The sequence below is a fragment of the Taudactylus pleione genome, unplaced genomic scaffold (genome assembly GCF_031769625.1).
Source record: "Taudactylus pleione unplaced genomic scaffold, aTauple2 ptg000136l, whole genome shotgun sequence".
Taxonomy (NCBI): domain Eukaryota; kingdom Metazoa; phylum Chordata; class Amphibia; order Anura; family Myobatrachidae; genus Taudactylus; species Taudactylus pleione.
In genome coordinates this window covers 5,655,724-5,673,431 of record NW_028284538.1, presented here as the reverse complement: position 1 = coordinate 5,673,431, position 17,708 = coordinate 5,655,724, and the positions used below count along the sequence as shown (strand labels likewise).

The 17,708-nt window shown below is 41.0% G+C and overlaps 1 protein-coding gene across 1 annotated transcript in view; it reads right to left on the bottom strand.

The window, feature by feature from the left end:
- Nucleotides 1–17,708, bottom strand: part of LOC148522936 (membrane-spanning 4-domains subfamily A member 4A-like) — a 151,213-nt gene that overhangs the window by 38,970 nt on the left and 94,535 nt on the right. Inside the window, exon 4 of the mRNA XM_088473572.1 lies at nt 14,671–14,727. Within this exon, the coding sequence (XP_088329698.1) occupies nt 14,671–14,727 (57 nt within the window). The remainder of the gene's footprint in view (nt 1–14,670; nt 14,728–17,708) is intronic.

Here is a 17,708-nt window from a genome sequence, read left to right as displayed (position 1 = left end):
TAAGGTGCACACTTCTTCTCACGGTGAATGTACTATCTCTTGGCTTGATTAGCTGACATATATATGAGATTAGAAAGAATTATTACAATGAGCGCTACTCTCATATAGAGCATATATGTCAGATTAACAGATTAACATAAACAGCCCGACCTGACATCTGAGTTATGCAACATATGTTGACAATAATGAGCCACTGATACTTTATTAACCTAATGTTGCCAATGTTATGTGTCAACTCCCGGGATTGTTCACATAGCATTTCATCTCAGTAACATGTATATATTTATATCTCTAATTTATAACCAGATATAAAGGGAATATATTTAATCAGGTGACTTTACATACTTCTGTTCTTTAGCCTACAACATAAAAGGCATATATATATATATATATATATATATATATATATATATATATATATATATACACACACATGTATTAATAGTATTCAAAATTATTTATAATAATCAAGAAAGAATTCCCAAGAAAGACACAATGTAAACCTTATATCTGAAATGTTGCATTTAATGCTCTGCTCCATTTGTTCACATATCTGATATGGTTAAGTGGACAGTGGGAACAACGGCAGTTTGAAGGCCACTAACTAAATCTGTTTTTTTTAATGTCCCTGTACAGGTTGGAAAATACCTTTACACTAGGTTTTCAAAAGATTATTTAAGTCAATTGTTTTTGGAAGCACTCTTCATAGTCCCCTTCTGGGATGAAAATCCACTCCTAGTGGCAGAAGCAGCTGCAGAATTCTCAAGAAAGACAAAACGTAAGGCCTTAAATCAGGGGGTAGCCAACCTCGGTCCTCGAGAGCTCACGTTTTGCAGATGACCTAGCTGGTGCACAGGAGTATTCATTACTCACCAAAACATTTAGAAAGATAAACAGGTGGAGCTAATTATTATAGTTGTGATTCTGCGAGGAGACCTCAAAAACATGTACTGTTGGTAGCTCTCGAGGACCAGGGTTCGCTACCCCAGCCTTAAATCATAGATCTTACACTTGTCCACATATCTGTGCTGGTTAAGTGTCACTTTGAGGACACTAACTATAGTTTTTTTATGTCCCTGTATAGGTTGGGAAATGCCTTTATAGAAGGTTTGCAAAGGATTATTTAAGTCAATTGTTTATTTTTTTTGGAAAGCACTCTTCCTGGTCCCCTTCTGGGATGAGAAAATCAACTACCAGCAGCAGCAGCCATGCTCAAGGATTCTTCTGTGGCAAGGACTGATGTGAATATATCAGATTTTTTTGTAAATGCTCCTCCCCTCCCCTTCTCCCTCACAAATGTTCTTCGGAATCATAAAACGAATTAAAATTTACTACTAATCAACCCTTCCTGTCCCTGCCCTGCCTTCAACTACATACATACTCCAAGTCCCTCAGGCCTCTCTTGAATAATAAAAATGTTTCCTGATGTGCCATGTTTGAAGTTGAACTGCCATGTGTTTGTGCCTCCCACTGCTGCAGTTTAGCTTAGTCAGCCAGCTATCTTGGTGCAAATTTTGGGCCTAAACTAGATGAAAAAAAAAATATTATGAGCTGTGAGGTGGTCAAAATTGACTGGAAATGAGTGGAAATAAATGTTATTGAGGATATTAATACTGTAGGAACAAAAGAGGCCCATTTTATGTGATTTTAGCTGTTTTTATAATTTTTTAAGAAAAAATCCAGATCCAAAACCAAAACCGAAAAACAAAAGCAAAACCAATCCAGATCCAAAACCAGGGAAGATCCAAAACCAAAACCAAAACACAAGGGTCAGTGCACATCTCTAGGTAGAATATAAAATTAACAACAATGATGAATGAAGCCGGCCAGGGAAGTCGGCCATCCACCCCCAGTGACCACTCCCCATGACCCCTCCCCTGTCACCTGGTGCATGCATGCATCATTGATTGCTGTGGCTTCACTTCATTGTGCCTGATGCTGTGCCCATGCTGCCCCCTTTGTCCCTTTTGGTGCAGCCACAGGAGCCACCTACGAAGAGCAGTAGGACTAGGAGGCAGGAGTAAGCTTGCAGCGCAACCTGGCTACAGGCCCAATCAGCAAGCTGTAGTAGCAGCAACACTGTCTGCTCTAATGACTACTCCCCACCTCTAAGGCAGCAGCACTATCAGTCAGCAAGAGACAAGTATTGCACACTGACTGAAATCCTGCATCATTAGTGATAGTGGTAATTGGATTAGAAATTTATTTAATCTCCATTCTAATTAAATCCACAGACATATGTATAATGTGTATATATAGTAATATATATATATATATATATATATATACACACATACATATATAGATATATATATATATATATATATATATCATGAGAGATGGCACTCAAAAAACACTATTTGGCAGGGGGGTGCTAGGTCCAAAACAAGTTGTAATATAAACACCCTGTCACTAAGCAAGCTAATCGCCTGCATAGTAAACAAAAAACCAGCACTCATGTTTAGATGAATCCACAGGTTTATTCACGAGGCATGTAAACAGACATACCACATAGCTATCAGTGGCCCAATGATAGTTTCAACTGTACTTCAGTTTTCCTCAGGGGCTAACACATCCTGAAAAGCTGTGAGTAAATTTGATCCACCCACACTGAACCCCTCAATACATACCTTTATGAGGGTATTGAAAAGAGACACAATACCATATATAGAAAAACAAAAGATCTCATATCATAACATCAGCCTAGATGAACGCAAGGTGATTAAAAGATTGAAAGAAGATACTAATCTTGTGATACGAGCAGCCGACAAAGGCACCAGTATTGTACTGATGAATTATGATGATTATGCCCAAGAGAGCCACAACAAACTGGCAGATACCATCTGTTATCATAGGCTTGACTATGCTCCTACATAGAGATACAAGAAGGAAATTGATGAGGTAATTAACCTCAGTGTCAATAATCGGTACATTAGAATCGAAACAGCAGATTTTCTGAGACAGAAACACCCCAAGATACCAATCCTATACACTCTTCCAAAGGTGCACAAATCCTTAACACACCCCCCCGGTCGACCGATAATTTCGGCAAGAGGCTCGTTATGTCAGCCACTTTCCCAATTAGTGGATTTCCACCTTCAACCACTGGTGAAAAATATAGACAGCTTTATATCTGACACTATAGATTTTCTTAAAAAATTGGAAAAGGTAACAGGGATTAATGAGCACTCTCTATTGGTCACATTAGATGTATCAAGTCTCTACACTAACATTCCTCATGACTTGGGGATTCAAGCTTGTAGGGAATGTATCAGTCAGAGTGAGTTTTATAAAGGTCCACCAGCAGAATATCTGTTGTTACTTATTGACATCATTCTCAACAAGAATTATTTCTTATTTGAGAATGGATTCTATCTTCAAAAACAAGGGATAGCGATGGGGTCAAATATGGCCCCTTCCTATGCTAACATATTCATTTCAGCCTATAAACATAAATATCTGTATGGCAGCTCTGATTGGAAGAGTGCACTTTTTTATGCAAGGTACATTGATGACCTATTTCTAATATGGCAGGGGGGCGAAGAAAAATTATTACAATTCATTAATTACCTCAATTAAATTCCTGGCACAATACGCCTCAGTCTCACGTTTAGCAGAGAGCACATCAATTTTTTAGATGTGTTAGTCTCACTGAATAAGAATCAGGTGGCTACCAGAATTTTCAGCAAGGACTCTGATAAAAACACGGAGCTACATGCAACTAGCTTTCATCCAGCACCCCTCAAGAGAGGGTTACCTTACTCATAACTTTTAAGAGTAGTAAGGATCAATTCAGAGCCAAAGTCTACCTCTATAGCTCTGATGGATATGGGACAACGCTTCCTCGAAAGAGGATACTCAAAGGATGATATTGATGAAGCACTTGCCAAAGTAGGCAAACATAGGAGGGAAGATTTATTTGAACAAAAAGAAACTTACCCTGATAAAGGGTTGAATATGTTCAACTTTTGCAGCACTTGCACTACTGCATCCAGCTTTATATGGAAGAAGGTACTAGAGCACTGGCATTTATTGACCAGTGACCCTACTTTGTCTACACAAATTAGTGGGGTACCACGGTTTGCCTATAGATGTGGCCCCAAATTGAAAGATTTGTTAGTCCAGACGGATTCTTCCAAATATAAAAAACAACAAGCCCATTGGTTAAGCAGAAAACCAGAAACAGGCTGCATCAACTGTCCCTTTTTGGCAACAGGCAGTTGCTTCACCAATCCTCAGGATGGGAGCAAATATAATATTAGGCATCATTTGAACAGCAACAGCAAATATGTTGTGTATGCTCTCACTTGTCCATGTGACCTTGTATACATTGGGAAAACTAACAGAATGCTCAAAGAAAGATTCAGTCAACACCGATCATCTATCAAGAAATCTGTATCCACTGCAGATCAGAGACAGGATTTGTCAAACTTAGCGGTAGCTAGACATTTTAAAAACAAAGGACATTCTGTTAGACAGCTTAAATGTCACATTATTGACCACATTCTCCCCGCTCCAAAGGGGTGGCGATAGAGAGAAAATTCTGCTACAAAGGGAACTACAATGGATTCATCGATTGAACAGTCTCTCACCTAATGGGCTCAATGAGGACTTCAAAATGAGCTGTTTTCTTTAAACATATTCTCTGCTTGGATTCATTTTTTTTTTATCACTAGCCTTACATGTGACTTTGTTACCCATGGGTGGTAGCAATACGTGATACGATATGCATACAGTACTGGTATCACGCGAGTTGCCTTGGGGACATTGCTATATGTCGCATAATGGCTAAGTGTGACCAGTTTATTTTACTGTGTGCTGTGCACTTATGTGCATATGGCATGGTGTTATGGTGTTTTCACTTTTTTTGTGTGCATTTCTTAGTATACATGTGCTTGTTGCATTCATTATCCTGGTACATATGGCAGTGCAGGAGTGGCCTTTGAAATGGCCTGGACTATACTATTGGCTGTATATTCATTTACATGTGTTGGCAATTTAATAGTGGTGTTATTGGTGCTGTATTGCAGAGAGACCAGTAGGTCTATACACCAACATTTGGTACAATGCTGACCACAGCAATCTGTTGCCATACATTTCCAGTGCTGTTATAATCAGAGCCGGGTGCCGTACATTCTTATGCATATGGCATGGTGTTATGGTGTATGGCTCCAAAGAGCCTTGTCATATTTTCTAATGCACACATACTGTATGCACTAACATTGTCATGTTTCATGTCTATATGGCTTTGTAAGTGATTATATGCAGTTACAGATCAATGATATATGTTGAAATTATGGAGTTGCCAGCGCTGTGATACCAGTTTGCCAGCTTCTCCAAATTGATGCTGTCTAGAGACTGATATCAGCGATGATTCACTAATTGTTCCATAGTCATATATATGTATGTGGTAAGATTGGAGGGTACGTGCGTTCCTTGGTTGTGTGTGTGTGTGTATTGGTGGGGAGAAGGAAGAGGGAAAAAACGCGGGGGGAGGTTGGGGGGAGCAGATGGCTGTGTGTTGTGGTGGATGTGTTGTTGTAGAACAGAAATACTGGAGGCTGGATGGGTGGTGGAAGAAACAAATACGTTTATTTGTATCTGTGTGTGTACATAGGGGGTGGTAGTTTCTCAGTAGGAGGCTCAGTGCTCCTGGAGGATAAATGTCTCTTAGATGGTTCGTGGCAGCACACACTGCCCAGTTGTTTTGGGGTGACAGGGCACATCCACAGTGTGGGGAGTAGGGTCAACCCTTTCAGGGGGCTCCTTGACATGCGGTCCTGACTACTGCATGCTTCCCTGCTGGACCTATGGTTGACAGACTTCTGAACTGGGAAGTCCTGTTGGAGGTGATCAGGGGTGCTCCCACTTTGCGGCGTCCCGCACTGGTGAGGAGAATGGGTGCTGACCTACCGGTAGGTGCCCAGGTCCGTTGGTGTGGGATCAGTTCTTCTCAAAGTCCAGTATGATGCCGCGGTGGGGGACATGCACTGTTTCAGTGGCTCACGTCCATGGATGCAGTGCAGGTGAAACCAGGTGTGATGAGCGCGTGCAGCGCTGTCGTTTTGAGACCTCCTTCTTCAAGCCTAACCATAACCCCCACCGATTGTGCCAAACCCTACCCCCCCTGTCAACAGCCTAACCCTCACCTTCCCCCTCCCAAAGCCTAACCCTGACCCCCCTGGGGTGCCTAAACCTACCCCCTAACAGCTAACATCTCCCATTATACTTACTACAATCAGGATGCCACCTGTTGGAATTCTGGCATCCGCATCTCCACTGAAGTTGGGATTCCGACACCGGTCTTCTGTCCACAGTTCAGGATTCTGGTGCCGGGAGTCCAGCAGCCAGCATCCCGATTGTAGGTATAATAACTACATCATATATATTATATATATATATATATATATATATATATATTTTGTATATATATTGTGATATGATATGGGTAAGGGTCCCTCTCCTGGGACACACCTCCTTTCACACAGCAGCCAGGAAACAGCACTCCAGTCGTGGGTTTTCATGCAAGCGGGTCGGCACCAGTTGTTATTGTGCAACACCAATAATCAAATAAAACAAAATATAAAATGAATCCTAGCCAGTCTGGGCTCTAACTAGACAGTAGGTTCCCTCACTAACAGAACACATAACAAGTTCACGTCCACAGTACCTTCAGGTTTGTATCAAACAGTGTCTAATAGCAAGCTAAGCTGCGGCCTACTCTCCCAGGTGTGAGACACGGCACCAAGACATTACACAGCTCTTATGAGCCACTTCCAGGTGTAATCACTCATTAGCCTGCTCTCAGGCTGAAAGTCCTAACACCTGAAATGGCCTTGTGGATGGAGATATCCCTACTCTCTCACATCCACTCCCCCAGGGCCGATTCTCCGGCTTTTACCAAAAGCCGACACTCAAACCTGTTTGAAAAACAGACCTCTCCTGGGGGCTAAAACACATAGGACAGGAACCTGGGACACACATAGAAGCCACTCCACATTTCTCCATTGCTTCTATTACATATCCCCACCTTTGTTTCGACCTGTGGAGTGGAACAACTGTAGCCCCCAAACAATGGACACGTGACAAAGCATCTGCATTGGCCAGCTGGCTTCCTAGCCTGTGTTCTACTGTGAATTTAAAGGTTTGTAATGCTAAGAACCATCTCATTATTCTCACGTTGCTGTCTTTGTTTTCTGAAATCCACTTCAAAGGGGCATGGTCAGTGATCAACCTGAACTTCCTTCCCACCAAGTAATACCTGAGAGTTTCTAATGCCCACTTTATGGCCATTGCATCTTTCTCGACATTAGCATAGTTTCTCTCATGTACATTTAATTTCCAGCTTAAGAAAAATATCGGGTGTTCTTCACCTTCTTTGCTTTGGGACAGGATCGCTCCTATGCCTACATCTGATGCATCAGTTTGTACAACAAACTCTGTCAAAATCAGGGGTCACCAGAACTGGTTGGGTACATAATGCTATTTTTAACTCCTGGAAAGACTTCTCTGCTCCAGGACTCCATTCTTCCATGACTTTCTGTTTGCCTTTGGTAAGGTCAGTCAGTGGGACTGCAATGGTGGCAAAATTAGGCATAAATCTCCTATAATACCCAGTGATCCCTAAGAATGCTCTCACCTGCTTCTTATTCAGGGGTCGTGGCCAGTTTTGTATTGCCTCAATTTTATTAAGCTGTGGCTTTATCAAACCTCTGCCAATGGTGTATCCAAGATACTTTACTTCTTCCATCCCTAGGAAACATTATTTTGGGTTGGCTGTCAATCATCAGAAAAAATTACTCAAGCGCTTGATATTAAATATAAATATATATATATAAACTTAAATTTGAATAAAAACTTCAGCTGCAGAAGATTGGGTGAGTCTGTGAATAAACTCACCCTAATTGGAAACACAGGAGCAAAATCTACATATATAGAAAAATCTATATATATATATCCTCTGCGCTAATTAAAAATGAACCACAAAAATGTGAAGTGGCAGATGAACCACAACAACTAATTAATGGTAAATAAATTGTTCAGGACTCGATCAATAAAAAATGAGAAAACATTTTATCATACACATAATAACCATTATGAATATATCACATAATACATATGATGAAATCCATTTTAAAATAGCCTACAAATTAATAGCAATTGCTTGATTTATACAATACACAGCACCTCAACCGATGATTGTACTAATATTACTTGATTTTTTGTGTCCGCTAGAATAATGTAAAAAGTTGTTAGTGTCAACTAGGGGTGTGCACCGGCCACTTTTCGTGTTTTGTGTTTTCGTTTTGGATCTGGATCTTTCTTTGTGTTTTGGATCTGGATTGGTTTTGCCAAAACCACCCTTCCGTGTTTTGGGTTCTGGGTTTTGTGTTTTGGATTTGTATTTTATTTTTAAAAAAGCATAAAAACAGCTAAAATCACAGAATTTGTGTGTTTTTCTGCTCCAATGCTATTATTAACCTCAATAACCTTAATTTCCACTCATTTCCAGTCTATTCTGAACACCTCACACCTCACAATAGTGTTTTTATATCCAAAAGGTTGCACCGAGGTAGCTGGATGACTATGCTAAGAGATACGAGTGGGCGGCACAAACACGTGGTCCATCTAGGAGTGACACTGCAGTGGCAGACAGGATGGCAGTTTGAAAAACTAGGCCCCAAACAGTACATAATTCAAAGAAAAAAAAGAGGTGCAAGATGGAATTGTCCTTGGGCCCTCCCACCCACCCTTATGTTGTATAAACAGGACATGCACACTTTAACAAACCAAACATTTCAGCGCCAGGGTCTGCCACACGACTGTGGCTGAAATGATTGGTTCGTTTGGGCCCCCACAAAACAAGCTGGCAATTAATCTGTCCCTGCACAAACTGGCTCTACGGAGGCAAGATGTCATCCTCATCCTCCTCATCCACCGATTCCTCACCCTCTTCAGTGTTGTGTACATCCTCAACCTCACAGAGTATTAATTCGTCCACGCTGGAATCCACAACTGCAGGTCCCTCTGTACGTTCAGGAGGCTGGTCTCCCTGGAAGAGTTGATAATTAATTTTATGAACATCATCTTCTCCACATTTTGTGGAAGCAACCTCCTACGCATTTCGCTGACAAGGTTCCCGGCTGCACTAAACACTCTTTCGGAGTACACACTAATGGGGGTTAACTCAGGTAAAATAGAGCCAGTTTGTACAGGGACCTCCAAATTGCTTCTTTTTCCTGCCAGTACAGGTACGGACTGTCTGACATGCCTACTTGGATGTTGTCACCGATGTAATCCTTTAACAGACAGACGCACGCTTGTCGCTGCTTCTTTAAGGATGCAGGTGCGGCTACAGCCCACACATTTCACAAAGACAGAAAAAAAAGAAGAATATTTTTATTTTTTGTGGAGCGCACTTTGAGGGTTACACCACCCTTTAAAAGAATAACGCACGCTTGTCGCTGCTGCTTTGAGGACAGTATCATATGCAATGACAGTAGACTTGTCAGAAATTGTTGGCACGTCCTTCAGTCCGGACCAGATGTCCAAACCGGCCCTTGACTTATGACACAAGTGCACGCTTGACGCTGCTACTGTGTTGATGCACGTGCGGCTACATCGCACACAAGTCACAAACACATAAAAAAATAGTTTTTTATTTTTTGGAGCACTTTGAGGGTTACACCACCCTTTAACAGACAGACGCACGCTTGTCGCTGCTGCTTTAAGGATGCAGGTGCGGCTACAGCCCACACATTTCACAAAGACAGAAAAAAAAAAAAGAATTGTTTTATTGTTTGTGGACCGCACTTTGAGGGTTACACCACCCTCTAACAGACAGACGCACGCTTGTCGCTGCTGCTTTGAGGATGCAGGTGGAATCTAGACAGGATTTGGAACCGGGGACACACTACCTCCATCAATTGTCTAAATCCCACTGCACTAATGGCGGATACCGGACGCACGTCTAACACCAACATAGCAGTCAAGGCCTCAGTTATACGTTTTGCTTCAGGATGACTGCTGTCGTACTTCATCCTCATCGCTAGGGACTGTTGGAGGGTCAATTGTTTAGTAAAAGTTGTGGTGTTCCTACTTCCTCTCTGGGATGATGAACAACTCCCAGCAGCAGCAACAACACTAGGAGGAAGTGGTTCTTGATCTTTCCCTATTTTATTTTTATCGGAGAAAGTTTGGTCCTCCATTTATGTTATATTGATATATACGTGCGGCTAAGGCGCACACAAACACAGAAAATATTTTTTTATTTTTGCTGGAGAGTAGTGCACTTTGTGGGTTACACCACCCTTTAAGAAATGAGCCAGCCGGCTCTTTACTTATGGGACACAGGCGCACGCTTGGTGCTGCTCCTTTGTTGATGCACAAGCAGCCACAGTGCACACAATTCACAAACACAGAAAATATTTTTTTATTTGGTTTAGAGTGTACTTTGGGGGTTACAGCACCATTTAACGGTCAAGCCAGCAGGCCCTTTCCTTATGACACAGGCGCACGCTTGGCACTACTTTGTTGATGCATGTGCGGCTACTGTGCACACAATTCACAAACACAGAAAAAAAAAAAATTTTTGCACTTGGGGGGAGCACCCCTGATGGACAGAGCACCCCCTGGACAACACTACAGCTCCCCTTTAGGACTGGGACACTGCACAGGACTTTGGAGTGGATACTGCCCCTATGGACAACTGACTGCACAACACAGTCCAGCCAGCCCCTATGGACTTTGAAGTAGTGGACACAGCCCCTATGGACAACAGCAGGACAGCACAACACAGCCAGCCCCTATGGACTTTGAAGTAGTGGACACAGCCCCTATGGACAACAGCAACACAGCGCAGCACAACACTACTCTGCACTACACTACACTACACTACACAGCCCAGCCAGTCCTAACTCCCACCCTCCCTCTTCACTGTCCACAGCCAAGTGAGAAAATGGCGCCGACGCGGGTACCTTATATAGGATCCAAATCCCGCGATATCCGGAAGGCGGGATGATGACGTTTTGCCTTGATTTCAGATCCGAGTCAGGCGGGAAAAGTCGAGCCTGACTCGGATCGGCCTCAGATCGGGGGGGCTCGGTGGGATTCGGATTTCAGAAATCCGAACCCGCTCACCCCTAGTGTCAACCTTCTTTTTGTAATTGATGGTAATTATTCTTTGAGCTTCAGCTGATATAGTAAGGTCTAAAAAATGAACAGACTGGTGATCCATACAATGTGAAAACTTAAGATTCCAATCATTGAAATTTAAATGTGCAACAAAATTCAGTGCTGATAATTCATCCCCATCCCAAATCAAAAAAAGGTCATCTATATAACGCCATAGTACACCAGGTTTGCTTCGAAAGGGCCCTGCCATATAAACATTTGTTCAAATAGTCCCATGTATAAATTGTCGAAGCTCGGAGCAAACCTGGTGGCCATGGCCGTTCCAACCACCTGTAAATAAAAAATCTCCTCAAATGTGAAATAATTATGTGTCAAAATAAACCTAATTGAATCCAGAAGAAATTGTCTCATGCCCTTTGACATCTCTTGGTCCTTGGCCAGAAAACTGTCCATAGCTTGTATCCCCAATTCATGAGGAATATGAGTATAAAGCGCCTGTTCATCTAGTGTCAGGAATCTGTAGCTAGGCTTCCACTCAATGTCTTTAATGACATTGAGAATGTGCATAGTATCTCTAATATGAGATTTCAGTGCAGAGACATATTTCTGTAGAAAAAAAATCAATAAACTGTGACAAATTAGAAGTGAGGGACCCAATACCAGAAATAATAGGTCTCCCTGGAGGTGCTACTAGTGATTTATGAATTTTAGGGATGTGATAAAAAATAGGAATAATAGGAAAATTGACTGACAAGAAATTGGAATTCATCCTTAGATATTATGGCATTATGATATGCTTGACTTAACAACTCTTTATATTGGGTCTGAAATAAAGAGGTTGGATTGGTAGATAATTGACGATAAAAAGATACATCATTGAGTTGTCTCAATGCTTCTTCTATGCCTTATAGATATAGTCCAACACTGCTTGTACTCTGGGCAAGTGAGACTATGAATGACCACATCATCTAGATAAGCAGCAGCATACTGTCTATGGGGCCTTAGAATTCTGTCCATCATCCTTTGAAAAATAGCCAGTGCCCCATGTAACTCAAAGGGCAACATCTTGTATTCGAACAACCCTTCTGGTGCAGAAAAAGCTGTCTTTTCTTTGGCATTCTCAGTTAACGGCACTTGCCAATACCCTTTGGTTAAGTCTAGAGTGGTTAAATACCTGGCTGTTCCTAGTCTTTCAATTAGTTCATCCACCCTAGGAATTGGGTAGGCATCGAATTTTGACACACTGTTCAATTTTCAGAAATCGTTGCAGAAACGCAGACTCTCATCAGGCTTTGGAATAAGCACAATGGGACTTGACCACTCACTATGCGATTCTTCAATTACACCCAATTGCAACATTTTTTTATTTAGATACTGATTCTTTTTGGGCTTCTGGTAACCTATAGGGCTTTCGGTTAATCTTAACCCCTGGGTCAGTGATTATGTCATGTTTAATTACTGTGGTTTTCCCCTGTATATCTGAAAACAAAACCCTATTTCTGATAAGAAATTCCTTAACTTCCTGCTGTTGAACTGCCGACAGGGTATTAGCTACTGTCAATTTGGGAACCAAGGGCCCTGGGTTTACTGGAGGGGCTGGGATGGCTGACAGAGCTGCGCTAACCTTCCAAGGTTTTATAAGATTTACATGGTATTTCTGATCTGGCTTTCTTTTTCCAGGTAAACATTATAATTAACCTCCCCCACTTTTTCTAGACTTTCAAAGGGTCCTTGCCACTTAGCCAGAAGTTTATTTTCTACTGTGGGGACCAACACCAACAGTTTTTCCCTTACGCTTCAAGGGGTTCACCAGTTCAGCTTTCACAAGTGTAACCAGGCTATCAGAATCTAACAGAGCCTCTACTTGGTTGCCTTCTACAGTAACTATACACATTTGCTTATCTGTCTCAGCCTGTTGGTCACCAGTACAGGCTGGCTGTGCAAAGAAAGACATTCTGCAATTGACGTAAGCAGTATCACATTGCATAGGTTCAGAGGTGAGTGTACAATTAGCAGCAATATGGTCCAAATCACCACATTGGGAATATTGAATCATACTATTACCAAGTCTATTATGGGGTAGGAACCTTCCTGGCCTGGCAGGCCTATCTCCAGATTCAAACCCACAGTCTTAAGTACATTCCATCGCCCAGCACCCTTCTCCCCTGAAACAGTCTTACCAGTGATCACCGGAGATCACCATTGCGGTGAGACACACTCAACAGTTCCTCAGCTGCCACATACCTCTCCACCAGTTCAACCAATTGGTCTGCTGATTTAGGGTCTGCATGGCTCACCCACTTGCGCAGAGTTGCATTTAGAGACCGCAGATATCAATCCATAATGACCCTTTCCACAATCTATGGTCCTATTAGAGTCTCTGGCTGCAGCCATTTTGTGGTAAGATGGACGAGGTCATGCATTTGTGAGCGTGGAGGTTTTTCTGTTTGGAACTTCCAGCAGTGAACTCGTTGGGTGCGAACAAATACTGTGACTCCAAATCGAGTTAAGATTTCCTGTTTCAATTTAACATAGTCTTTCGCATCAGTCAGGCACAAGTCATAGTAGGTTTTCTGTGGTTCTCCAGACAGGAAGTGTGCCACAAGACTTGCCCACTGCTCTTTAGGACAATTGTCTCTTTCTGAGGTTCTTTCAAAGGTGGTAAGATACGCTTCCACATCATCATTCTGGGTCATCTTTTTCAGAAAGTGACTGGCCCGTATGGTGTAAGTGTGAGTTGGAAGAGCAAGGGAAGCTTCTCCAGACCAGACTACCAGCTGTTCTACCACCTCTTTTAAGGCCTGGCGGGTTTCCTCTACGGCGACTTGCTGAGTTCTGTTAGTTTCCTGCTAAGCTCTGGTAGCTTCTTGCAAAGCTTTGTTAGTTTCCTGCTGAGTTTTGTTACTGTATTTGCATAAGTGTGGAAAATTGATAAAGAGCAATATTTTTTGGGAGAAAATAATTGCTGTAGTTAAATTGGGGGTTCATTAAAATGAGTGCTAGTATATTTTTTTGTCTATAAAGTGCACTTTTAAAAAAGTTAAAATGCACCTGTTGCAGCCACCAGCAATCCTAAAAAGCCTAAAAACACCTGTCCCATCCATACAGCCCCCCAAAGTTTCTGACCAAATACTTTAAATCCATTTTCCACAATTTTCTATTTTTTTGCCCAAAAATTCACATGTCATTATTGGACAAATTAAGCTAATTAAAAAAATATTTTTGTTTAATTAGTCAATAGGGGAAGTGTCCAATCAAGTTCCCACATTTTTAGACAAAAATAAAGAATTTGCTAAACTTTTCATCTGCTCTGAGAAGGTAAAAACATTTTGCAGGTTTTTGTCAATAGAGTTTTCGCACATGCAAAAAGTTCCAGCTGTTGCAATATCTTAACAATTTTGAGCAAAATGTGTGACCAAGTTGCCCAGACCTGGCGCACTGAAATGAGCCATTTGAAGCCACAGTGTGAAAGGACATATCTGTGAACAAGCATTTTCAAAGCAGTTGGTAAACAGTTGACAGATCCATTTAACTCACCAAGCAGATGTCGGGACTACATTGAGCTGCAATTGTCAGAAATCCTGCAATTATGTACTGCAAAAAAAAAATATATATATATAATTTAAGTCATGCATTATGTACAAACATTGCAGGGGAGTTGTATCAAACCTTCTAAAGAGAGGGAGACATTTCCCATAGAAAATAATCAGCTTCTACCTAAAATGTACTAGATAAATGATAGCTAGAAGCTAATCAGTTGCTATGGACAACTTCTCCACTTGTCCCCTTAAAAAGGTTTGATACATCTCCCCTTATATCATATATTGTCTTTTTCAAAAACACTTATTTTAGGTGTCTGTACACACTAGAAATGCGTGTGTGGTTTAGTTTTTGGCAAATCCACCCTCATAGATTTTGTTTTTGGTTTAGGATTTGGCAAAAAAATAATTTCTTTAAAAAAAGCATATAACTTAGATGTGTTTTTGGTCCTTTAGTGCGTAACATTAACATCAATACATTTAATTTCCAGTCATTACCAGTCAATTTTGACCACCTTACAGCACCTGAAATCACGAGGTATAGACTTAAAATGCTATCCAAAAGATCGGGACTTGGTTTTTCTTGGAAGTGATTCCAAACTACTGTAGGTCTCAGTTTGACTTAGATCCCCAAAGTTTGGATGTGTTCAAGTTTCTCTAAACCTAACCACTCATCTCTAGTACACATTGAGCTAGGGATTACTATCGGTGTGGTTACCATCAATAGCAATTTAGAAAGTCACCATTGTAGGTGATCAACTATTCAATGGATTACCATCGATGGTTTCATCAACCTATGGTCATCCCTGTTCTTTGACTGACTGGCCCGTGGGCCAACCTGGGTGGGGCTTTGTAGGTGTGAGGGGCGGAGATGTACTCTGTGTCCTGTCACCTTGCAAAAAAATTACATTCGGTTTTGCTTTACTATCAATGGAGGGAAACCATCTGGTTCTCTCTCATCGATGGTAAAAGCATTCGACATCGGCCATAAACCATTGATGATTATAAATCATCGAAGGTCGATGGCCATCCCTACACTGAGCCCACTCTGCACTATGGCCCTGATTCAGACCCACTCGCAAGCGGCTGTCCGCTCGCAAGTGGGTCGATGGTGTGCACTGCGCGTGCCACGATGGAGGGAGCTCCGTCGTGCGCATGCGCCAGACGCGACGAGCGAAGGACTTTCCTTCGCTCATTGTGTCTGATCAAAGGGGGCGTGCTGTCGATGTTGATTGACAGCACGCCCCCTTTGGTGGGCGTGCGGGGGGCATGCCTCCCAGACAGGGGCGTTCCCAAGGGAACGCCTACCGTCAGAAGCCGGCCCACTGACATCACTAGTGATGTCAGTGGGAGTGATTTTGGCTCTGATAGAGCCAAAATCACTCCGGGCCTTGCGGTTGAGAAACTCAGGCTCCTGCAAGACCATCGCGGCCATCAACCTGCACGCTCGTATAGGCTGTGGGTGGTGACCCACAGCTAAACGAGCGTCCAGGAGGACGCTCCATAATTATGGAGGACGGCCCTCATTCAGAGCGTGCGCTCTGCTCAGAGCGTCCGGCTCTGAAAGAGGGCCTATGGGTCTCATTTACAATTTGACACATTTGTCAAACAACTATACAAACATAGATACAGTAGGAAAAGATGTTAAAAAATATGTATGTTGAGATTAATGCATATTAAGATGTTTTCTACTCAAAACACATTGTATTTATGCTAGGCATGCATCAGGAGTACTAATGTGTGTGCTTACACCTAATGGCTTGATAGTACTTTACAATATTTGTACAATGTGTAATTATGTAGTAAAGTGTCATATACAGAAATAAACACAGGGGGAGGACCCAAAAAGGTTGTCTTTCATCAATGCAAATGTGTAAAATATATCTTTTATTATTAGCATTAAAATGCACAAATTATATGCAGTTAGTGAAGTATTAAAGTATTAAAAAAAAGAGACAGAAGTGTGAATATAGAATGAAGCGTGTTTAAAAGCTAAATATTAGCCGTACAGTCCAACCACTGATTACTTGGAAATACACCAGTATACTTATGAATATGTTTTAGATCCAGATCACTTAATTGGATTTTATATGTAAAATTTTATATTCATTATTATTATTATTATTATTATTATTATTATTATTATTATTATTATCATCATTTATTTATATGGCGCCACAAATGTTCCGCAGCGCCTTACAAATCACATAAACAAGTTGTAGACAAGTGACTTACAGAACAATACAATACAGGACCAGGACATGGATAATATATATTGCTACATTAGTGACCATAACACCCAGATAAGCAACAGAGCATAAGCAGCCAAGTGTTAGGTGCCCTAGTGGTGAGTCACCTTGCACTTCGTCGACAATATAATGTCATTAACTTTATACATTTTTTATCACCTGTACTTCAATTAACTGAATAGTACAGTGACTAATTTGGTCATATATGTATTATGGAATACTAACACAATAAAAAAAAATGTATAACTGAGGTAATTGCACAAAATCTGTATTTTATACATATTTTTTATACTAATAAATAGGTACATTGAAATATGTTAGTATTTATATTCATGGAGAATATAATTGTATTGATTTATATATAACTAATATTCACATTCTTCTTTCCTAATAACTTTACATTATATTATATACTGTATATTAATACATTTATTATTTAACTATATGTTTATGATGGTGTTGGGATGTGAATGGAATTGCATATATTATTGATTAGCTTTAATACTATTTCATTTATTGTGACATCCTTAGATCCCATTATATTTCTTAACTATTAATTTCAATTAGATTTATTTAAATTCCAACATGCTATACGTCAGGGATATATCAAAATAATGTGTGGGGTATATTTCAGTATTATAACATATGAGTAATATGAGTGATATTGGGAATGATTACTAATGAGTGCAATAACGATGTTGAAAGTGAGATCTTAATAAATATACCGCAGTAGGAACCATAGGAATCTAAATTAATAATTATTTAAACCGAGTGAGAACACTCGTAA